The sequence below is a fragment of the Bos mutus genome, chromosome 12 (assembly GCF_027580195.1).
Source record: "Bos mutus isolate GX-2022 chromosome 12, NWIPB_WYAK_1.1, whole genome shotgun sequence".
Lineage (NCBI taxonomy): Eukaryota > Metazoa > Chordata > Mammalia > Artiodactyla > Bovidae > Bos > Bos mutus.
The window spans coordinates 79,139,529-79,164,440 of record NC_091628.1 but is presented as its reverse complement, the minus strand read 5'-3'; the positions used below and the strand labels follow the sequence as shown (position 1 = coordinate 79,164,440).

At 41.3% G+C, this 24,912-nt stretch overlaps 2 protein-coding genes across 4 annotated transcripts in view; one reads left to right on the top strand and one right to left on the bottom strand.

Annotated features, from left to right (window-relative positions):
• Positions 1-14,699, top strand: part of ITGBL1 (integrin subunit beta like 1) — a 236,817-nt gene extending 222,118 nt beyond the window's left edge. Inside the window, exons 9-12 of the mRNA XM_070380773.1 lie at positions 3,204-3,349; position 5,333; positions 9,296-9,409; positions 10,405-14,699. Coding sequence (XP_070236874.1) covers positions 3,204-3,349; position 5,333; positions 9,296-9,409; positions 10,405-10,496 — 353 coding nt within the window. The 3' untranslated portion in view covers positions 10,497-14,699. The remainder of the gene's footprint in view (positions 1-3,203; positions 3,350-5,332; positions 5,334-9,295; positions 9,410-10,404) is intronic.
• A 957-nt stretch (positions 14,700-15,656) lies between these two features.
• FGF14 (fibroblast growth factor 14) overlaps positions 15,657-24,912 on the bottom strand; it is a 634,345-nt gene continuing 625,089 nt past the window's right edge. For all 3 annotated transcript variants that reach the window (XM_070380770.1, XM_070380772.1, XM_070380771.1), the window contains 2 exons: positions 18,827-19,025; positions 15,657-17,620 (listed from right to left, as the gene is read on the bottom strand). In XM_070380770.1, coding sequence (XP_070236871.1) covers positions 17,484-17,620; positions 18,827-19,025 — 336 coding nt within the window. In that variant the 3' untranslated portion in view covers positions 15,657-17,483. The remainder of the gene's footprint in view (positions 17,621-18,826; positions 19,026-24,912) is intronic.

The following is a 24,912-nucleotide window of genomic DNA, read 5'->3' as shown; positions in this document are numbered from 1 at the left end:
ACTGGGTGAACTTCTTCCCATTAGCATTAGGGAGTCACATAGTCCTATATCTCAAAGCTATGTCGTGAGTAGAGTTGTTTTATAGGAAGCTGGGAGCCAGAACACTGGGGGAAGACATGATCGAAGGTTTCTCAAAGGTTTCTGATGATGATGCGTGTACCTGCTAAGTTGCTCAGTCATGTCCGTCTCTTTGCACCCCTAGGGACTATAGCCCGCCAGGCTCCTCTGTCCATGGGGATTCTCCAGGCAAGAATACCAGAGTGGGTTGTCCTGCCCTCCTCCAGGGGATCTTCCTGACCCAGGGATTGAACCAGCATCTCTTACGTTGCCTGCATTGGCAGACGGGTTCTTTACTACAAGCGCCACCTGGGAAGCCCTCTGATAGTGATAGGAGTGCAGATTTCAGGGGTTGTTTCAACAGAATCTGGCAACTTCTTAGATGAGGAGAGTGAGAGAGATTGAAATATGATCCAAAACATTTTGAACTGGTTGACCAGCAGAGTTGGGCTGCTTGAACGGGTGGGCTACATAGAAAAATAGCTTTTAGAAAGAAAATTATGTCTCCAAGTAGCTTTTGGATGTTAGTAGAACACAATGTGTGAAATCCCAAGTGCGGAACTTAGGAGAGATTTAAGGGCTGGATCGCTGTGGTTAGCTAAAATCCTATGATTTGATGAATTTTTCAAGAGAAGATGATTAAGGCTGGACAGTCAGGGGATTCCTACATTGATCCGGTCAGGCAAAAAGTAGAGGAATAAATAGACAAGGGAGGAGTGTTGAAAGGATAAGGCAAGTTCAATGTCATGAAAACCAACTTAGGAGAGACTTTTTAAAAGGAAAGTACCCACGAATGTCAAATGTATACCTTACAACTATGCAGCTATTTAAAAAGACAGGGATTAAGAAAAGTCTCTTAGATGTCTCAAATTGACAGTCATTGTCTGTTGGCTTTTTAAGAGTTACACTCTATTTTTTAAAAAATCTTTATTTCCTTAGTGGCTGTGCTGGGTCTTTGTTGCTGCCCGGGCTTTCTCTAGTTGTGACGAGTAGGAGCTATTCTCGAGTTGGACTGTACCAGCTTCTCACTGTGCTGGCTTCTCTTGTTGCTGAGCTTGGACTCTGGAGCACAGGCTTCGTAGTTGTGGTGCTCAGCCTTAGGTGCACGTCGAATCTTCTCAGATCAGGGATAGAACCTGTGTCCCCTGCATTGGCAGGCGTATTCTTAACCCCTGGACCACCAGGGAAGTCTAGTAGTCATGGTTTATTTTCCATAATGAAAGGTATAGGCATTGTGACATGTGGAAAATGAGGAAACGCTGAAATTAAGGAAAACTGGAGTCAGGTTCTAATCCTGTATGGTTCTGTGATTTGAGGCAAAATTATTTAATCATGTATGGATATGAGAGTTGGACTATAAAGAAAGCTGAGAACTAAAGAATTGATGCTTTTGAACTGTGGTGATGGAGAAGACTCTTGAGAGTCCCTTGGACTGTAAGAGATCCAACCAGTCCATCCTAAAGGAGATCAGTCCTGGGTGTTCATAGGAAGGACTGATGTTGAAGCCGAAACTCCAGTATTTTGGCCACCTGATACGAAGAGCTGACTCATTTGAAAAAACCCTTTTCAAAAGACCCTTCCCAAATGGTGGGAAAGATTGAAGGCGGGAGGAGAAGGGGATGACAGAGGATGAGATGGCTGGATAGCATCACCGACTCAATGGACATGAGTTTGAGTAAACTCCAGGAGTTATTGATGGACAGGGAGGCCTGGCATGCTGCAGTCCATGGGGTCACAAAGAGTTGGACATCACTGAGTGACTGAACTGAACTGAACTGAACTATTTAATCTCTCCAAGCCTTAGGTTCTTGACTATAAAATGGTGATAATGCTTGACTCAATGGGCTATGGTGAGATGCAGTTCAATAAATTAGTGTATGGACAAGAAATAGGCCTGTTAATCCAGGTCTCTCTCAAATTTTCCTCCCAGTTGCTTTTGATTCACTTCCAGATAGTCATGTGTTATGGGGAGCCATCACCTGCATTCATGGGTAGTTAGGTTCTATAAGTCTTAATAATTAATTGCAAGCAATTAAATATTGGCCACCAATCCCTCCTTGGGCAGACCTGAGTGTAGGAGGAGGCAGATGGAATATGTTTTGGGGATCCTGCCAGAGCGAATGGTCAAGGCAGAATGGTCTCAAGAGATCAGAGGGCCTGACCAGTTTGGATGATGATTTGATATGTCCCTGGAATGTAGGGCAGGGACCACCATGATTTTTCATTTGATTTTTTTTTTTTTTTTTGCATTTTCACATTTGATTTTGCATTCCCTGGTGCTAGCAAAATGCTCTGTATATAATCATTAGGAAGAAGTTGCCAAACAAATAGCTGTTTTGTTTGTTTCTTTGGAGAGATCTGGCCATCTGATAATGCACATCGAGGTAAAAAGAACAGAGCATTGATTGGAAAAAAGAGAAACGAACGTGGAAGATGGTGCAATCACGTGGGGTGTTGGTGGCCAGCGATTGGCCCGATGTATATGCCAGTGATTAACAGTCACAGATATCATGTTGCATCTACACCAAAGATAAACATCCCCAAACCAGGAACCAGTGACACAAACAAAAGGGGAAAAAAAATATGAGTCTAAGCCTGGTGCTGTTTTTAAGTTCTGTTCAACAATCGGAAGACACCATTACTTACACTTATATCTGTTGTTATTAGCAAACAGAGGGGCACAGGGAGAGAGGTGTACAATCCTGGATGCCATTCGTATGGAAGTTAACCTTCAGTTTTTATTTGGAAATAAGAGAGGGATCGAGAAATGTGGCAGGCAGTGGACCGGTCTGGGTGTCAGGGTGTGCACAGTGAGGACAAGCAGGGGGACCCATCCTGGTGACGAAGCAAACGGGTCCTACTGTGTATCCAGAAAGGATGATCACCTTGCATTTTAATTTGTTCCAAGCTTTCTTTCTCTCCGGAGTCCGTCTCTGATGCGACATTCAAGAGGACTGTGTTCAGCTAGAACTTGGGTGTGAAGTTCTTTTAAAGGCTCACATGCCAGATCGACTGTGGTTAAGGAGAGTGTGTTTGCTCGATAGGAAACGAGATTTCCCTGGTTGACATATGTCTCCTTTAAAGAGTGTGACTCACGGCCTGTGTACCCGTCTCCTCCTCTCGCCCCACCCGTGACTGCCTCGCAGGCCATGGGACATGTTCCTGCGGTCGCTGTGTTTGTGAGAAAGGATGGTTCGGGACGCTCTGCCAGCATCCGAGGAAGTGTAACCTGACGGAGGAACAGAGCAATAGTCTGTGTGAATCGGCAGATGGCATATTGTGCTCGGAAAGGGTGAGTATCTGCTGGAGCTTGGACGGGTTCCCTGTTCTTCCGTGTGGTTTGTATTGTACAGCAGCATGGTCCGTACAGCCGGCTTATCCAGGCTGAATGGAAACCATGCTGTCCTCTGCTCCGACCAGACTTTGAGCTTGAATTTCTCCCATTCATACGATCATGGAAAGTATTATCAGAAGGAAAGTCTCAAATTTACCTGTATGCTGCTTTCTTTAGTCGTAAATGAATTAGCGATAAAAACATGTGTGTGCTAAGTGGCTTCAGTTGTGTCCAACTCTTTGCAAACCTATGGACTGTAGCCCGCCAGGCTCCTCTGTCCAGGGGATTGTCCAGGCAAGAATACTGGAGCGGGTTGCCATGCCCCCTCTCCAGGGGACCTTCCCGACCCAGGGATCGAACCCACGTCTCCTGTGTCTCCTGCATTGGCAGACGGGTTCTTTACCACTAGTGCCAACTAGACATGTGTAACCTAATATCCAAAAAAAAAAAAAAAAAAAAATGAAGCCTTCAAAGTGGTTACAGTCTTCAAGTTGATGGAATAGGAACAAATAAATTCAAGAAGAAAAGCAACCCCACCCAGTGCCCCTCCCCCACCCCCAAAGGGCACTTTTTTTTTCTGAGTAGGGAAAGAATACTAATTAATAGACTGAGTTTTAGATTTTTTTTTGCAAAGTGAGGTTTTTTGTAATTGATTATTTTTAATTTTTATTGTTTTTGGCCACACATGGCATGTGAGATCTTAGTTCCCTGACCAGGAATTGAACCCATGCATTTGAAAGTGTGCAGCCCTAAGCACTGGACTGCCAGGGAAGTCCTGAATTTTAGGTAGCTTGATATTGACGTTTTTGTATAAATTTTCCAAGAGACTTTAAAATCCTGCTCTCGGTGCATATGGGCCTATCTAAAGGCTGTCACATTCCTCTTTGCTATTGGCTAGGAAGCAAAGCTTCCTTGGTGGCTCAGACGGTAAAGAATCTGCCTGCAATGCAGGAGACCTGGGTTCAGTCCCTGAGTTCGGAAGATCCTCTGGAGGAGGGAATAGCAACCCACTCCAGGATTCTTGCCTGAAGAATCCTATGGACAGAGGAGCCTGGCGGGTCCATGAGGTCACAGAGTCAGACACGATGGAGCGACTAAGCATTGAGTGGCTGGAAAACACCTAGAAATTCTGGAAATGTGTGTGTTCTCACTGAATGTTCAAGAGCTGCTCTGCATGGAACTAGATGCCTGGGGGCTTCCCAGCTCACTAGGCTCCTTTCAGAATGGATGATCCCCACTTCCCAACGTGGAGCTGAAGCTGAAGCTGCATTTACCCTCAGACACCTACCCTGGGGACAGGATTAGCAGGTAAATACCTTTCTGAAGAAGACACAGGGAAGAAAGAGAATTGCCTAATAGCCAAGGAGGCGTCCTCAGAAGTAGAAGAAATATTCTGGTTAGAGTCATTACATTCTGAAGACAGAGACTCATTTTTTAAGCATCATTAATGTAGAAAAAATATATAAAAAAATAGATTGACTAAACATTAGCCCAAAGGAATTTCCTTAAAATGAAACAGGACGCCTTTTCAAATTGTTTGCTTTGGGTGGTGGAAATCTATTCAGGTATCAATGAAGAGTTGAAAGCATATTTGTCTAAACTATCTGTTTGCCCTTCAACAGGTAGAGAGTTTTAAACCTGGAAGGAATGTAAAAGTGTGATCAGTATCAGGACCTCTTATAGCCTCAAGGATGTTCGTTTTGAGGTCCGTGTTAGTGATGAAGCTGGCATGCCTGGTTGGCAGTGGCTGGCTGTGGACTCCTCTGTTTCTTCCTGTTCTGGAAGAATCCTTGCTGAATTGTAGAGCAAAAAAGGCGTTACACATGAGATCATGGAATTGTATTCTGTCAGTGAACAGTGGGGATGCAGAAATTATCCTTGTCAGCATGGAGGAACCTGCACCCCAAGAACCACAAGAAAAGAATCATGAAACGGATTAAGGGTCTTCAACATGATGGCTGAGAAGAGACACCCCCTTCTGAGTTATTTAAACAGGGGCCATCTATTTCTGGATTCATCTCACGGACTTGCCATATTGCCGTGTACTTTACCCCCGAATTTGTACATGAAAACCCCTCACCCTGGCTTTCGCAAAGGAAATAAGTCTTTTTCTTTCTCCCGTGATGGGGCAGATGTGAGCAGAGGGTCCTGAGATCCCCAGGGCACAGCAGTTTAGCAGCCCAGACCCAGCTGAGTGTTTCCAGCAGAAAAACGAACCTGCAACACGGGCTTCCCTGGAGCTGGGAATAAAGCTGCCACCTCAGGAGACGATGAAGAAATAGCGTTTTATTTCTTTACAAATTGATAGCCAAGACAATAAATCACTCCATAGAAAAATTTAAAACAAGATACATTGTTGTGACCTTCATAACAGATGGAGGAGTTAGAACAGTAGTGAAGTCTGCCTGCTGGGATGTTGGGTTGCAGCATTTTGTCAGGCTTGATGGATGAAAAAGAAAGTCCGACTCTGTCAATGGAGCAGCAAACAGAGAGGTGCCTTGCCCTGACACACAACGGGCTTTTGTAAATAACTGGAGATGAACGCAGGGCCAGGTCTCCCCTAAGCTTAGCTACCTTTGACGGATGCATGATACAATTCATAGGATGTTTGGGGATTTACTCCTCTGGATCCAAGAACACACAGTAACCTTCTTGTAACTTCCACCTCAATATAGGTCATGCCCTCTAATATCCTTAAAGATGCTGTTGTGTGACAGTTCTTAATTGTGTGTCATTCAATGACCCCTTACACTCTTACATTGATACTTGTCATCCAGATTAAGTCCATGGTACACCCCCCCCCACCCCCCGCCCCATCCCTCATCCCTGGCCCAACCCAGCCTGTTCTTCATGCCTGGAAAAGAGAAAGGGTGAAAAATCATGTTTCAAAAGCCACCCTTTGCTCTGTGTTCTGGTTGCCTCACTCAATGGCTGTCTGGACAGAATCTATAGGATGCACAAATCATTTTTGAAACTGCAGGGAAGTCTTCCTCCCCCTCCCCTGGGAGAAGCATCACAGATAGATGCAAGAGTAGACTGAATCAGATTGGAATCTTAGGTTAACTGATGTACTTCCATTTTCTCATCTTCGAAGGCAGAAGAGTTTCATTTCTTTCCCCTTCTTACATACTAAGGATGCTCTGAAGACAAATGAGAAAAGGTGGTTGATTGCTCAGGAATGGAAGCCAGTAAGCAGCACGGAAGGAAGATCAGAGCGCTCTTTAGGGTCCTTACACTAAGACAGACAATAAAGGAGTTAGGTGATGTGGTCATGAACTTACTACCCTAGAGATCCTGCCAAGACGGGCCAGCTGCCTCCTTCAGCTGGACTGGGTCTCATGAGTGTAAGTGGGGCCCGACCAGTGGAGCTGAATAGTCGATCCCCTCTTGGCAGTCCTGTGGCCTGTGTTTGTCTGTGTCTGTCTGAGAATCCTTTGCCTAAGTGGTTCCCTTTCTACGCACGTGCAGTTTGAGCCCTGACTACTGATAAAAACAAGTCAGAGCACTCTACAACAAAGGCGTGGCTCTCAGAGGTCCTGATACCGGTCACACTGTGTTAGTATTACATGCTATGCTAATCCTAATTTTACAAGCAGAAAAAGTTCCTACCTCTGAGAGGCACAAATAGAAAGAACAACACAGCTGGGGAAAACGCTGACTGAGAAAAGCTACTTTTTCATCACATATACAAAAATCAATCCCCATTTTTCACTTGAAGTAGTTCAGTGTCTAGTAGACTTTTGGAACTGGAGTTTACTTGTCAAACGGTCCATCCAAGATACCATATTAACTTTAGCTGAGCTTAATCAGTTTTAGGAAAATACTTTGTTATAGCCTGAAGCTAAACATTCCAGAAGCAAGAGCAGTAATTAGAATAGTTTCAGGGCTAGGGGGTAAGCTTAAAAACGAAACGTGAGATCTTTTCATGAGTTGTGACAAAAAAGATATCCTAGGCATAATTGTGAATATCATGAACATAGAAAGTCATTTACTTCTGCTGCTTTGTAGACATAATTTTGAAATGTAAAGGGGACAACTGTTTTACAAACAACTAAAAACAATCAGATTCATTCCAATAATCATGGAATTAAAGAATGAAATATGGTATTTTCTGAAGCAGTTACCATGAAAAGTCAATGAAATGCCCCAAGTCTTTTTTGTTTGCACTCAGATCGCTAACCATTTACTAAATGAGCTTATGGTAAACACTTCCATGCCTAGAAATTGGAAAGAAAGTTTTTAAAAGTACGACAAATACATTTCTAAAATAAGGTAACACCGTACCTGAATGAGACCAAGAAGAAGCCAGCATCCTTCACAGACTTGAGCCAGGAGGTCCCTGCTCATTGGTTCCTAAGCAACCACCAGGCTGTCAGTCACTCATCAGAACTGAAAGTTGTCTAGAATTTGCTCAAGGAAATGCAAATCAACGAGACCCTCAGGAAAGTAAGACAAGACTATATGAAATTATGCTATGGTTAAGCAAAGACTTCACAAATGTAAACCCAGCTCTCAACTCATAACTAGTTCTGACTACTCCCTTACCTTCTTCTTTAGGAGCATGGCAAGGAATGTGGAAAGTTTAACTTGGCTCTTGGGGATTTTTGCAGCTAAAATACAGATTAGTCATTTCCATGATATGAAATACCACATAGTGCTTAATGCATGAGATGTGTTTATACGGATCCTTTCCGGATTCTGTGATGTCAGGAAATCTCTCTCCCTCAACCACTTGGCTCACTCAGTTTCTTAATTCATTTTTCAAGCACTGTGTTTCCTAGAAGCACTAATGACGGACTGCTGCTCATCTTCCAATATATTTTTTTTCTACTTCACCATCTCTTAAGGTGATTTTTGACCAGAACAATTTAGTGATAAGCATCTTTTAGTAAAAGGAAAACCATGTTTGGAAAAAATAATCCATCCAAGGAAATAAAAGGAAGGGTAAGTCCTTCTTAAGTGTTTCCTTTAAATTTTAAAGTTTTCTTTACTCTTGTTGTAGCCGAAATTTTGCCACATGAGGATCTCATAGCCCATCAGGTGAAAACATTTAGACTGAGAGACCCTCCTTTTGTGACACCATTTAACTCATACATTTTCTTTTAAATATATTTAAGTAACTAATAAAATTATTTCTGGGCAAACCAAAATGTTCTTAATAACCAAAGAGGAGGTTTTTAATTAATAACATTAATTAAATAATTAATTGAAAAGAGGAGAAATGAGTAAGTAATGCAAAAGATACTTTGACCAAGACCCTGAAAAGATGAACATTTTGAGTGATTAGAGCCTTTCTTGATTATAGCAACAAATTCTAAGAATGAGATCTGATAAGGCAAATATACATGAGTTACTGTGTATTTTTGGCACTTTAAAGAGCTACCCAATATGCAGGCGTGTCCCTATTTAAAGAAAATCCCGTAAACAAAAATCCAGAATTGTAAGCACAATAATTTAGTAGTTCTTTTCGTTATAAAATGCATCCCCACCTAATAGAACTTGCTATTCAATTCCTAAAAAAAAAAAAAAAACAAAGCACCTTTAAGGCACAATTGAATTCAGGAAGAAAAAAGAAAAAAGGAACATCTATTTTTGAACACCTTTTCTGAAGGCCATCCATAAGAATCAGCCACATTCTGCCCTCATTGACATTTCAACCAGGCGGGACCGTGGAACATTTGCTCAAGGCTAATTGCAACTGTCTAGATCTGTAATGAAGCCTTTCCTGGATAACCTTTATGAATTACAGTAAGTCAGGCTCCCCTCTGAGTAACTGGCTAGTCAATAAACTTCTCCCTTTGATAGGTTATTAAACATCCACTGTCGTTGCATTGATGATATTCTGTTCTCAACCGAAACCTTTAGTTAAGTGATGACGGCAAGTAGTGCCCTTTCTGATTCCAGGCTCCTGCCACTGTGGAAAGTGCCTTTGTTCTGCTGAAGAATGGTACATTTCAGGAGAATTCTGCGACTGTGATGACAGGGACTGCGACAAACATGATGGGCTCATTTGCACAGGTGCCGTATCAACCAACCCTAATCGCTCTTTGTCATAGTCGGCAGTGGAGACCACACTCACTGTGCCCTGCCGCAGATGGCAGGGCAGGAGAGCCTCCTTGCAATCAAGACCTACTGTTCATTGAAAGTCACTACAGAAGGGGAGGGGCATTGATTCCCAAATCCAGAGAAATGCACAAGAATAAAGCCAAATTATATGGCTGTTGGGAAACTTCCACAAAGTAACCCCTCTCCCCTATTTACGAGAAAAGAGAAAACAATGGTCTTGAGAACCATTTTACTTTGAGCCACATGTAGGCAATGGAATATTACTTTAAACAGGTCCCAGGTGCCTCTTCCAAAGACCATTGGTTGATGTGTTGGTTGTGTGCAAGGAATGGGGTGTGTGTTGAGGGGATGGGAGCAATGAGAACACTTAGCAGTGTAATAGCTATTGCTTTCTCGAGTTATTGAATCCCGATAATCAGTTATGTCAATAAAATACATCCCCTTGAATAAGCTACAGGGAAAAGAGACATATATATCTGCTCTCCTTACTTCCAGTGGCAGGTAAAAGATGAAAGCTTCCATGTCATTAAGCTAGACCTTCACTTTCAGTCCACCCCTCTGAAACAAGGCTCCTCTTCTGATTCCTCAGCTTACCTCGTTCTATGTCAAGGGACTTGGTAGTTTTCCACATTTATTCATAAGTCAGACATAACTTGCTGTCTACAGGAAAACGAAATTATGACTTGGAAGCCACCTGGAGTGACACAGGATGGTCACTCTTAGATGCTATGCACAGGGTGGCATCAAGCAGCTGCCATTAATTGTGTGAAAAATTAGATTTCCCATAGCTGCTAAATGAGATAAGATGGTTACAGAATAGAATCAGAAAATTTGCAGAGGATGAATGAAATGGTCTTGCTGATGAACAGCTACAGTTTGGAATGACGTATTTTATAATGCGGTGCCTTTCTATCATGATGATGACTGCCCTGTGTACTCTGCTGCAGGGAATGGGATCTGTAGCTGTGGAAACTGTGAATGCTGGGACGGATGGAACGGAAATGCCTGTGAAATCTGGCTCGGCACGGAATACCCTTAACGATTACGTGGCAGGGAACCAGGTTCTTCTTTCTTCTCGGCCCTCAGAACGTATAAATGCAGAGGAAACCATGTATAATCACCACTACAACAGGTCGAACAAGACTATTGTATGTTTTTCTCTTTCTGAATGCCTGAATGAAATCTGGGTACCCATTAAAAATGAGTTAAGCAAATTCTGATGAAAATAGCATCAGAAAAAACTTTTCCTACCTTCATTTACATCAGTGGTTCTCAACAAGGGCAAACTTTACCACCCAGAAAACGCTTGACAATAATGTTTTCAGGTAATTTTGATGGTCACCCTGGGTGGCGTGGAAGGCATGTTAGGGGTGGATACCCAGTGGGTGGGCACCAGGGATGCTGTGAGCGTCCTCTGGGGCACAGGACAGCCCCCACAGCAAAGAATGACCTGACTTCACATGTCAAGGCTGCCTGAGCTGAGAAACATTGAATTACATGGTTGTTAGAAATGTACAACCCTGTACAAGAAAGACCATATTTGTGTCTAAGGAAAAAATACAGCCTCACATAAATCCATTGACCATATTTTGCCAGGATTCCATATCACTCATCATTTCCATGGAGACATAAGGAATCCAGACACCCATAGGACAAGGGGCAGAAACTACATCATCAGTGCTTTTGAAAAAAAGAAATAAACCTGATCATTTTAGCCATTAAAGTCATTTGTCTTATCCCCCTTTAGACTCACACAAAAACAGACTCTCTTAAAATGAAGGAAGATATTATGAAAAATGTACAATTCAACATTTTAAATAAATAGTGACATAACTTGCTTATATTCTGTGTCAGTATATATTTACCTACTGAGGATTAACTCCCCCAAATGAATTTTTATTCAGGGGTATCTGTTTTCTATTTCTAGAACATTTTTTAATATTGGGCAGGGGTTACATGTATAAGAATTCTGATTTTTTACTGTTTAAACTACTCCATGGTAACTTGCCTTTTAAAAAGACAGCATATAGTTAGATGTATGATGGGCCTGAAATATACATTCACCTCCCTTAAAAACTCTTATTTGTAAGGATACATTACTTATTGGAAAAGTAGGCTCATGCAAAGAAATCAAGAAATTATATTAAGATTAAAAGTCTCAAAAGCTCAGAGGGTTTAAAAAAAAATCCAGAAATGCCTGAAATAGAAATTACAAGTATTCAGTCAATAATAAGAACAAAATGTTTATTTTCTTAATGGTGAAATTCTGCTCTGTATGAAATTCACATTGAATTATGAAAATGTACAATAATTCAGACTTCCCTTACATATTTACAGTTAAATCTACTTATACACATTAGTTAGGCAACCCTTAATTATTTAGAGCTAATAAAAACCCCACTTTTTTTTTTCTAAAGGTGATTTCTATCTTGTAAAATCCTAGAATAATGTAACAAAATCATTTCCATATTAAGATGAAAAGTTTTACTTGGAAATTTTTCTTGATGATGTAAATATTCTAGAGTTGTGGCTTGGACTTTTCTAAGTCACATCACCAAAAATAAGGAAAATATGCATCTGCTGAGTTACTGAAAATTTTAATATTGAAAATTATTTAAGATAAAATTTAACTGATGCTGATTTTGATAGTACTAATAGTGTTCTCATACTTTAAGAGATTTATAAAATTGTCATTTCTATCCTGAGATTAAGGAGTGCAACCATGTGATTGTATCTCTAGTCTCAAGTTATCAATCAATATATCAGTTTTTGTAAATGAGGGAAATAGGAGCTGTGAAGAAACAATACAGATTATACTCTTTCCTCTTCTCTATCTAAACACTTTAACCCTCAAACAAAGCTGTTATTGTTCAGTTGCAGTTCTGATGCCTTATGTGATGCTGCACAGACACTGAACTTCATTACCTTATCCAGCCATCATAATTTGCACAAAAGACCTTCAGGTTCCTTTCTTGCAGAACTTTGGTTTCTATAAAGGACCAGATGGTAAATAGTTTAGACTTTGTGGGTCACATACATCTCTGTTACAAATTCTTGTTTGTTTTCATTTAATATTTTAAAGCTGAAAAAACAAATTCATTCTGAGCTCCTGGACTGTAAGAAACATTGGGAGATGGATTTGGCTTGTACCCAAGCAGGAGTTTGCCAGCCTCTGCTCTACTGAAACTGCTCTTAGCTTCCTCTCTTGTCGCGTAACCCTCGGTGTGTCTTCTTTTTCTTATCATTTTCTACATCTGTTACCCCTTTTCATTAACAGCACCTACAATAAAAGTGCTGTTCTTTTATTTTCATTTAACAAAAATGTCCTTGGCATTCTTTTTTTAAAGAAAAAGTTAAAATATGGAGATATTAGTGTATTATAAAGTTCAAAATGTGATTGGTCCAAATTTTTTGACAAAGCTGAAAATATAATTCAGCTCTATTCTGGGGTTCATTTAGCTCAGAATTATTGAACCAAAAGGAAATTATGGCATTAAGTCACATGGTACCTACACGCTAATGAATATTTTTCTTCTAAAACAAAAATATTTTCATTTTACCACTTTCTGTCTGCTGCAACAGTTCTTGTGTGTGTTTATGTATGATTTTGGGTGTCTAGCAATGCAGACATCAATAGATCTATGAAGAAGTGATTTAACTTACATGTTTAAGTTGGAGAAAAATAAACATAGTTACGTACAAGACATAAATTTCTACCCTTCTTAGATGTGATTTTGTATTTTGATTTTTGATTCCATTGCTTAGATAGAAACTCCCTCTTCAAAAAAAAAAAAAAAATGGCAGGGCAAGAATAAACTTCTAACAGTTGGAGGGAAATTTCATTGGCTTATTCAAGTTGGTCAGTAGTTATAGTGGAAATACGTCAATTGGGAAGGATACATGTTTGCCAATGGTGTTAGCACCAACCCAGTTTGCTTGGCAAATCATCACTGAGGAATTCCTCCATAAAGGACTTTTGAATAAGAGTCTACAAACATCCTGAGACCTAGGAGAATCACCCTGGACTCTGAGCCAATCTGGATTCTCACCATGCATTGGAAGGAATGGCCTCCACCACCTCAAATGCAAACACAACATGGGGATTAGACCAAATGAGAGAGAAAACCAAGAGAAAACAAAAACAAGACATAACTCAACCCTTGCAGACTCACTATCAAAGATTTTGAAACCCCACTCAGTATTGAGTCAACAGGCCACTTTGTAAGCAAACAAAGCTACTTTAAAAAGTGTATTTTACTCCAGAGTAACACAGTTCACATCTGGAGTCTGAGATGCCTGCTTAGCTCAACAGCTATCCCTGGATATAGTCTCCTTCTAAAATGTTCATACTCCCTCTAATATTAGGGAGATAACTTTAAATGAAGTGGTACATGTTTATCTTTTAAGTCGAAATGTATTTTTTTCTTGTATTTTAAAAAAGAGCCAAATCTAGTATTGGTCATCCTGAAAACAGCTGATGGTTTTAGTGCTTTAAGCATTCATTAAGCAACTGGCCAGATATGATAAAGAAACTCCTCTTGCACTCCAAGAGGCAAATAATTAGATGGACCATGGCAGGAGTCTTGTGGGTTCATCATGGCACTTTTGAAGCCAGTCCTTAACCCAAAACACTCAGGGCAAAGGAACATTTAGAGCAAGAACCTCTAAATTCTCCAAGATTTGTAATGGAATGATGCTCAATTCCATTGTACTCTTTATATAGGTTGGACCATTTGCCTCTCTTCTATAATTTTTTCAGGTTAAGTTGTAGCAAAATATTTTAGCAAACATAAGAAAATAAAATGATATCACTTGAAATATGAAAACAATAAACATTCCAGAGCATTGTTGAGGAATGAGTGAAGCAACAGCTCCCATAACAGATGAGCAGACATAACCCTTCCACACCAGACACGAATGCAAAAGGCATGTGATACTGGAAAGACTCGATAAATTAACATACGCACATGCAGGTACAGATCACATGGTGGTCTCCAAATACAAATGAATTCCATCAGATTTACTGTACAGAACATCAGTGGTGACAGACTGCACTTAAAACGGCAAACTTAGTTTTTGAGGGGGAAAATGGTGGAGACTTATCCTGGAAAAATAGCAAAAGAGGTATCATCGAAGAGCTAAAATCTTCTTTGGCATGGTAAAGGGGGAGACTGAGTTTACTAAACTTATTTACATGACATTTCTCTATATCTGTGGGTGATCCAATGCCATTTTGTTACATAAAGTTGTTCAATGTTCTGGAATATGCCTTCATATAAATATTTTATTCAATGTGTTGTATTTATGAATACAACAAATGATATTAAACACAGAAACTGTACAATGCAGACAAACTCTTTGTATGTAGATGAGCAATACACACCAATGGCTCTTGAAACACAGGTCCTACAACATGCAGTTCATCAGTGCTGTCCTCGTTCCATGCAACAGGTCAGACCAGACACAGAGGAAGTGATCTAACTAAATCACAACTAACAAGGAGCCCTCTGCAGTACGTCTAAACATATATTAGAAGAAAGTATTTGACATCCATTCATAGGGAAAAATGCCCTTATAGGTAACTCATGTAAAAAACAAAACAGAGGTACACATTTACTGAAATCTCATTCATTTACAAAAATAAATCTTGTCATAATTTTAACCAATAAACAAGCTTGCAGGAGAGAAAAAGAAACCAGCAAGTAGGGCTGATTACCAAAAACATATAGGTGGGGTTTTTTGATGTGTGTGTGTGTGTGTGTGTGTGTGTGTGTGTGCACCTGTGCACACATGCACATGGTAGGGTCAGTCCATCTAATTGGAATTTCAAGTTGTTATTCAGTTTGTCACATACTATGGATTATATGTCTTCCCTAAAAATTGATTAATGTAATTCATCTAATGTATTTTAACTTAGCCTATTAAAAATAATAGGCTTTGAAATGGTGTAATAAGAAATCAAGAGAGGTCAAAAGAATCATTATGTTGTATTTGTACTTTAGCATTATCAACAATAAATCTACTCAGATGTTATGCTAACTTTTTATTTATTAAAGAGGAATTCAATATGAAAATGAAATAAGCATAAACAGTTAAATTGATAGTAAATCTTTAATCAGCTAAGCAGGCCAAAATTTTTAAAGGCTGGGCAAAGGCTGTCATGGAGACTTAGGAAAGCAGTGACAAAATAATTCCCCAGTAAATACAGTGCGGATGGGAGAAAATGGCGACTGGGTCATCCTTCCACATAGAAAATAACAAGAGGCCAGTACATGGATCCCACATATAGCTTTCTATAAATGAGGTTTAGTTTGGTCTCAATTAACTGTTCAGAGGAGAAAAACATTGAAATTTATTAAGTATATACAGTTAACAAATATATTTCCAAACAGTTTAGTATCAAACATTTTGAAACACTTTAGAGCCAATGGTGAACATTTTGCATGGTTTCTTCACTGTGGAGTCAACTATTCCTGGACTTTCTCGGTTGCTGTCTTCCCTAAGCTCAGAATTCAGCAGTTGGAAATCCCAAAGGAAGTTAAGAAAGCAAAATCAAACAAAAGCAAGAAAAAAAAAAATATATATTGGATGGACTGAAAACCTGATATTTGAACGTGTTGGTTTGCCTTTATTTTTAATCTAGAATAATTCAACAGACTGCATTCTGAGATCATGGCAAGGCACCTCTAACTCAGCTACAGGGCCACACGGACCCCAGAAGCTGAGTCAGAGGTATGGACCGGTGAAATACACAGTACCTGACTCAGCATGCTGAGCTAAAAAAAATACTTTTTTTTTCCCTAATGTGTCCGGTTTAAAAACTTGTCATTAAACACCAAAAATATTAAAGTCTAATTTATAACTAACATTTGCATTGCTGCTGCAGGAAAGAACACAACAGCCGCCTTGCCCATGCTCTGCCGAGTATGAGTGGAACGCAGCCCAAATCGGGGATGGTGTTAAGTTTGGTTCATTAAAAACAGAAAGGATTCTCTATCTGAAATGGATTTAGGTAGCGCAATTCTTGTAGGTTGTTAATCATTGATTTTTTTTCCTTTTTTCCCAAATAATGAGGATTCATAGATGAAAAATGAACCTTAATCAGGCCTACAAGGCCTACAGAGTTCTTCTGACCCACTTTCTCAAAAACCAGTGGGTCTTGCTCGCTGGGCAAGGCAAATGTTACCATTACCAGTAAGCTTGTGATATGTATAAAACACACACACACACACACACAAAGAAACTAAGGGGGATGTCAAACCCAGATCATAGAGCGCTTCCCATGACCGCGTTTGACCCCGTTTCTCAGCCCAGCCACGTGGGCCTCGGGAGCACAGTATCTGCTACTGGACGGGGGGTATATGTGTGTTTCATCAGTAGTGTGAGCCGGAGATCACAGTCCTAATCTTTATAGATGCAATTTGTCATAATAGGTTTAGAAGGCTTTCCGTTTCCCTGATCGCTTCCCAACTAAGCCAACCACGACAGTTAAGATTGGGAGGAACACCATCCCTACAAAAGGTCACAGACAGTAGAGCCAGCAGCCCTGGGAAAAATAAATGGGAAGAAGAGAACTCCAGAATAGCACAGGTTTACAGCATCTAACTAGAAATTTACTCAAGAGTATCTGTGTGCTACAAAAATCGAACTGAAACACATGGATTTCGCCGAAACGGGACTCAAAAAGGAATATGGGTAGCTGTCAGCAGGCAAGGTGTCGAGTGGACTCGTGAAGGAGGTCATTCACATGAAGTGTCACAGTCACAGAAAAGATATTAAAAAGGCATTCCATATCTGGTAGGGCATTCCATGGTCTGAGTTGAGCTGGTTGTCCAGGTGTCTTCTTCTTGTGGGGGGGTGCGACGCGTTGAGATTTATCCACTTGCAACCAAGGAGTTCGGGCCAGCGGGGAGCAGCCTACCCCCAGCGGCTCCTGGGCCCCCGGAGGAAGCGGGAGGGTCTGGCCGGGATAAATGGCTCAACGGCGCTCGGGGGCGAGTCAGTCACAACACCCGTGAGGGTCTGGCTATGTCGTCTTACTTTTGTTGACTGGTTTGCCTCCATTCATGATGGCCGACGCGCTCGTGCTTTTACTCGGCGTCACCCCGGCCTTCGGGACCGTTTCTCCGACGTCATGCAAAGATGGTTCTCGGTACATGGCAACTAGTGGTGGGGACAGGGGAGGAGGGCAGAAAAGGAGACGTTACCTGGTTAGGCTCACGCACAGACCTCCGCTGGAGGCCCAGTCTTTTTTCCCGGAAGTCGAGTAACCCCATCTAGAGGGAATTCCTGTTTTAAAAGCAGTCAAAACCAGCCCCTGAACAGAAAGTATGACTTCCTTTTCCATTTTCCGGTTTTGTGTCTCCAAACCGTGCACGTCGGTGTGCCTGGATTTTTGTCGAGGAGAGAAGGTTTAAATGGGGGCTATACACACACACACACACACACACACACACACACACACACACACACACAGAGGCCACAGGAAGTATATGAGAATGGCAAGCATTTAATCCAATTCTCTTTGTTCAGCGAGAAAAAGTCAGACCCTCCTCCCACTACATGCTGTCAACACAAGGACACTCATTCCCACTCATCTTCTCCAGTCTAGGTCTTTAGGTCATTAAATTCAAACTCTCAAGTGATTAAAAAGCAACATGATCACACTATGTCAGCTTCGAAGCCATACAAAGCAACAGGCAAAGCCAGAACCTTCTGGAGCTCATTGTTTGAATTTTCTCTCCCGACAGTCGTGCACAGACCCTCTTAAATAACTGAAGGCAAGCGTGAAACGTTCTATATTTTTATGCCTCATTTTCAAATGTAATCCTGAAAATCTGTAATTGATATCCTATAAGGCAGAAGTGCCAAATGGCAAGAGGATTACTGGGACTGACATCCGAGGAGGCTCCAAGGAATTGAGTAGTATCTGGTGACATCACTGATTCCAATAGTTCATGTGGTTTTGTTAGAAAAGGATCCTAGGGAATCCTGGGAAAGGAACTTCCAGACTGACTGGTGCTTGGGGAAAATGAGCTGACTTAAAATCTTCTGCCATCAGAAACACAAGTGAATTAGAGCTGCCCAACCTGCTTTTAGGGTTTCGAAAGCTGATATTTTATGAAGATACCTTATGTTTCATTAGGATGAACCACCATATGCATATATACACACATACACATATATACAGTAACGTATACAAATCTTAAATGCACAATATAAGTAGACACCTGTGGGACCACCACCCAGAGCAAGGTAAGAGACATTTCCAGCCTTCCATGAGGTTCCTTTGTGGCCATGGCAGAGTCATGGATGTGGGAGATAAACATGTAATACATCTGATCAGGATACTGCACACACAACACTCACCTTCCAATGGCTTGGGTAGAAAATGAGCTGCTGGTTTGGTTTTCTTTACTCTGTTTCCTTTCATAACTTGCCCTTCTTTATTCAATCCCAAAAACCAGGCTCTGCCAGATTCCTGTTGTCTGTACAGCATAGATGAGTAGATTACATAATAGTTTTCAAAAACAGATTCTTTAAACTTGCACTCAGGGGTAAAAAGTTCCTGTTGAGAGAAAAGGAAGAAGTGAAGGTTAGAGGAAGGGGTGGGAGCTTCCTTGTATTTATTTCCTCTTCCTTCTTGCAAAAACTCGTCTAGGATGGCCGGCCAGGCAGCACTCGGGCATGGATGACCAGATGTTCCTCTTCCTACAGGTGTTAACTTTTATCAACATACAATATGTTGAGAAGAAGCTGCTACTTTGGGGGAAAAAAAATATATAAATATACACGTATGTATGGGGCTTCCCAGGTGGTGCTAGTGGTAGAAAACCTGCTGCCAATGCCAATGCAGGAGAAGTAAGAAACGTAGGTTCGATCCCTGGGTTGGGTAGATCCCATGGAGAAGGAAATGGCAACCCACTCCAGTATTCTTTCCTGGAGAATCCCATGGACAGAGGAGCCTGGTTGGCTATAGTCCATAGGGTCGCAAAGAGTCGGGCACGACTGAACTGACTTAGCACACATTCATGTATGTATGTATGTATATAGGCAAAATTATGGATGTCCTCTAATTAGAAAATAGAAGACAGGAGCAATAGTATTTGGTTGAACAGGATACAATTCAAGCAGGGTATAACCAGAAACAGCACGATAAAGTATCACCCTGTGCATGCCTTTGTGCTAAGCTGCTTCAATCGTGTCCAGCTATGTAGGGCCCCACGGACTGTAGCCTGCCAGGCTCCTCTGTCCCTGGAATTTTCCAGGCAAGATTACTGGAGTGGGTTGCCACGCCCTCCTCCAGGTGGTCTTCCAGACCCAGGGGACAAACCAATATCTCCTTTGTCTCCTGCATTTTCAGGCGGGTTCTTTACCACGAGTGCCACCTAGGAAGTCCAGCACCCTGTATTCACAATACATTTAAATAATAATAATGATAATATTGGGTTGGTCAAGAGGTTACTTTAGGTTTTTCTGTAACATCATATGGAAAAACCCAAATGAACTGTTTGGCTAAACCTCTATAAGATATATTGAAGGTATTTGCTAACCTATTTTCAATATTTCTGTAAGAATTATTATTACATGATAATCTAACAGTTTCCAGTTGTTCACTGGATCACTGATATTACAGGATGACATGTTTTACCTACAAAGAGACAAACTGACACCTCAAACCAAACCCCTGACAATCAGTTGGCACACAAGCTAGCCCCTGAAGCTGAGGCCAGGGGTCATGTTAGCTGGTCATAGAGACGGGAGCTGAAAACCACAACCTAAGCCATGGTCTGGAGCCCCCCTGGAACTCTTCAAGAGAACCATCAATGGCTGTTATGCCTAAGTTCCACTCCACATATTTTGAAACAGCACAATGAGTTAACATGACTTTCAACACCATAATCTACATCAACTGATGAATAACACACAGTTGCTACTTTAAAGTTATTATTAATATTACAAATATTCATAGATGAGTTTTACATACTTCTAGAAGTTAACCTACAAAAGCATTTCTGATAGACTTCTTTGAAAAATAATTTAAAAATTCCACCTTCCTAGTTGCATATCATGGAAGTCACTTAACTAGCTTTTGTGGCTATTTTATATAGGCTCAATACTGTGCTATTCCATATTTATGAAATACAGATGCAAAATAGACCTTTATTGTCATTATCTTTTTGAAAATATCACGTACTTAAATTTTTTTTCACCTTAATAGATTTTTATGACTGCTGAAAAATGGTAACTTTGTTTTCTTTTAAAGAAGTTATTTTCTAGGGAGGGGGGTTCAGGATTGGGAACACATGTACGCTCGTGGCGGATTCATGTTGATGTATGGCAAAACCAATACAATACTGTAAAGTAATTACCCTCTAATTAAAATAAATAAATTTAAATTAAAAAAAGAAGTTATTTTCTATACACATTCAGAAAAACACATCATTTAGGATCTAAAAAAATAAAAGCTTTAAGAGTTAAAATTATGCTAACCATAATAAGGGGCATGACATTGTTTCCTGTAGAAATGGTCTTTAAGTATTTCCCATGAGAGTGTTAATTATCAAGTGGTGTCTTTTGCAGGATACAATTTATTCAGAGTGTGCCATAACTTTAATTCAATGAAAGTTAAATTGTTTTCCAAGGGAACAGGTTTTGTTAATGGCAGATGCTTCTCATGACAAAGATGACAGTTCCAGTGATTAATTTGATGAGATTAAAATAGCAGAAAGATAGGTTTAGCCCCTCCCAAAGGAATTTATGTAGCCCTCATTTGAATAAGGTACCATCTGAATAAATGTTCTGGTCTTCCACTAAGTTTTATTTCTCCAAATATCCTATTAGTTCTCTCACTAATAAATGATAGCCTTGGTAAGTCAATCTCCAGGCCCTGAACAGAAGAAAGACTAATAAAAGGGTCCGAGTTCACACATTTGTGGTGAGGTAAGGAAAATAAACAGCGCAGGAGCAGCCACCCCAGTCCAAGGTCAGGGTGGGCGGCCGGGAGGAGCTGCCCCATGTCCAAGGAGCAGTGGCTGTGCGGGAGCAGGAGGGCCAAGAGGAGCTACTCCACATTCAAGGTCAGGAGGGGCGGCAGTGAGGAGATACCCCTCGTCCAAGGTAAGGAGCAGCGGCTGCGCTCTGCTAGAGCAGCCGTGAAGAGATACCCCACGTCCAAGGTAAGAGAAACCCAAGTAAGATGGTAGGTGTTGCGAGAAGGCATCAGAGGGCAGACACATGAAACCATACTCACAGAAAACTAGTCAATCTAATCACACTAGGACCACAGCCTTGTCTAACTCAATGAAACTAAGCCATGCCCTGTGGGGCCACCCAAGACGGGTGGGTCATGGTGGAGAGGTCTGACAGTATGTGGTCCACTGGAGAAGGGAATGGCAAACCACGTCAGTATTCTGGATCATTGAAAAAGCAAGAGAGTTCCAGAAAAACATCTATTTCTTCTTTATTGACTATGCCAAAGCCTTTGACTGTGTGGATCACAATAAACCGTGGAAAATTCCGAAAGAGATGGGAATACCAGACCATCTGACCTGCCTCTTGAGAAACCTATATGCAGGTCAGGAAGCAACAGTTAGAACTGGATATAGAACAACAGACTGATTCCAAATAGGAAAAGGAGTACATCAAGGCTGTATACTGTCACCCTGCTTATTTAACTTAAATGCAGAGTACATTATTAAAAACGCTGGGCTGGAAGAAGCACAAGTTAGAATCAAGATGGCTGGGAGAAATATCAATAACCTCAGATATACAGATGACACCACTCTTATGGCAGAAAGTGAAGAGGAACTAAAAAGCCTCTTGATGAAAGTGAAAGAGGAGAGTGAAAAAGTTGGCTTAAAGCTCAACATTCAGAAAACGAAGATCATGGCACCCGATCTCATCACTTCATGGGAAATAGATGGGGAAAGAGTGGAAATGGTGGCTGACTTAATTTTTTTGGGCTCCAAAATCACTGCAGATGGTGACTGCAGCCATGAAATTAAAAGACGCTTACTCCTTGGAAGGAAAATTATGACCAACCTAGATAGCATATTCAAAAGCAGAGACATTACTTTGCCCACAAAGGTCTGTCTAGTCAAGGCTATGGTTTTTCCAGTGGTCATGTATGGATGTGAGAGTTCGACTGTGAAGAAAGTTGAGCATCAAAGAATTGATACTTTTGAAGTGTGGTGTTGGAGAAGACTCTTGAGAGTCCCTTGGACTGCAAGGAGATCCAACCAGTCCATTCTAAAGGAGATCAGCCCTGGGATTTCTTTGGAAGGAATGATGCTAAAGCTGAAACTCCAGTACTTTGGCCACGTCATGTGTAGAGTTGACTCATTGGAAAAGACTCTGATGCTGGGAGGGATTGGGGGCAGGAGGAAAAAGGGACGACAGAGGATGAGATGCCTGGATGGCATCACCGACTCGATGGACATGAGTTTGAATGAACTCAGAGAGTTGGTGATGGACAGGGAGGCCTGGTGTGCTGCAATTCATGGGGTTGCAAAGAGTCAGACATGACTGAGCAACTGAACTGAACTGAACTGAAGGAAAATAAAATGGAATGCTCTAAATCTGGCTTATCCTCAAAAGATTAATAAATATAATATTGGTTGAACATGGATCTTCTGGGACAAACAGATTAGAATTTGGCATGTCCTTTGTCATTTTACTGAGACAGGCCAAGGCATACAAAGGGCTTCCCTGGTGACTCAGAGGGTAAAGAATCTACCTGTAATGCAGGAGACCCAGGTTCGATCCCCAGATCAGGAAGATTGCCTGGAGAAGGGAAGGGCAACCCACTCCAGTATTCTTGCCTGGAGAATTCCATCATGGACTACAGTCCATGGAGTTGCAAAGAGTTGGACATGACTGAGTGACTAACTCTTTCACTTCACTTTCAAGGCATCCAAGCATAGAAATAAAACCTAAAGCAGGTTTTATTGTTAAAAATCTGTCTTAGAATCAGCTGGGAGTGGGTTTGGTAAAGGCTGACTCAGTTGACCATTCAGGCGGAGAGAGGAGCTGGAACTTGCTGCCTAAGATATTGGGTCTCTACCCAGAGCCTTCCCTTATTAAGAGGATCACAGAAGACTGATCTTAAAGACTGACCTCTAGCTTTGAAAATGCAGGTCCACAGAGTAGTCAATCTTTCCTTACACGGATCCAGTCCCAACTGCTGTGATGTATGAAATGTGGAGGATGCTGCTTGCCTTGCATTGGCAATTAGAAATGTATTGTTTATACTCTAAATTGAGGAAGTTGAATATGAAAGATAGTGAAGACCCTTGACTCAGAAGAAGTCGTTTATTCTCAGAGTGTACCTCAGTATGGTGGTGCTAGTGGTAAAGAACCCGCCTGCCAATGCAGGAGACACAGGAGACATGGGTTCAACTCCTAGGTTGGGAAGATCCCCTGGAGGAGGGGATCTACTACTACTACTACTATTACTACTACTACTACTACTACTACTACTACTACTACTACTCTAGTATTCTTACCTGGGGAATCCCATGGACAGAGGAGCCTAGTGGGCTACAGTCCATAGGGTCACGCGATTAAAGTGACTTAGCACGCACCTTAGTATACCTCTGACACTAAGTCTTTTTAGATACAATGTTTGCATCTTAGGACTCCAAGGAAGTCAATAACACCTCCTTTCTGCAAGCTGTGGCAGTGACTTCACAGGGAGGTGATTCAGTCTTCTACATTAGAGCCAAAGCTTTCAGGCAGTTGTACTGGTGGAGACTGGTCGGTACTTTTTCACCCTTCTTTATTCTCGGTTAAATAATTACTGCATATACACATACTCACATGCACACACACACTACATTTAAGGCTACTATTGTCTAATGCTCTTTGCTAGACTTTTAGAGAATTTAATCTGCTCATGAAATACTGGAGTTGAAAACAATCCCTTCATTCTCAGGAGAACTGGTAGGATTAATAGAAACTGCAATTGGTAACTACTTGTAAGGGACAAATATACTTTTAATTTGCAAATGGGAGACAGAGTAACGGTGAACAACATCTGTGGATCCAGACTGCCTGGCGTCAACCTTGACCCTACTCTTTCCTTGCTGGGTGTCCTTGGGAAAATTACTTAATCTCTGGGCTTCAGTATTCTCATCTCTAAAATGGGAACAAAAATCACAGGATAAGGAACTTCCCTGGTGGCCCAGTGATTAAGAACCTGCCAATGCAGGGGACACAGGTTCTATCCCTGGTCCAGGAAGATCCCACATGGCGTAGAGCAAGCAAGCCTACGCACCACAATTACTGCAGCTGAAGCGCCTAAAGCCTGAGCTCCAGAACAAGAGAAGCCGCCTCAATGAGAAGGCCACGCGCCCGCAACAAAGAGTAGCCCTCACTCGCAGCAACTAGGGAAAGTCCATGTAGCAACGAAGACCCAGCACAGCCCAAAATAAATAATAAATAACTAAATAAAC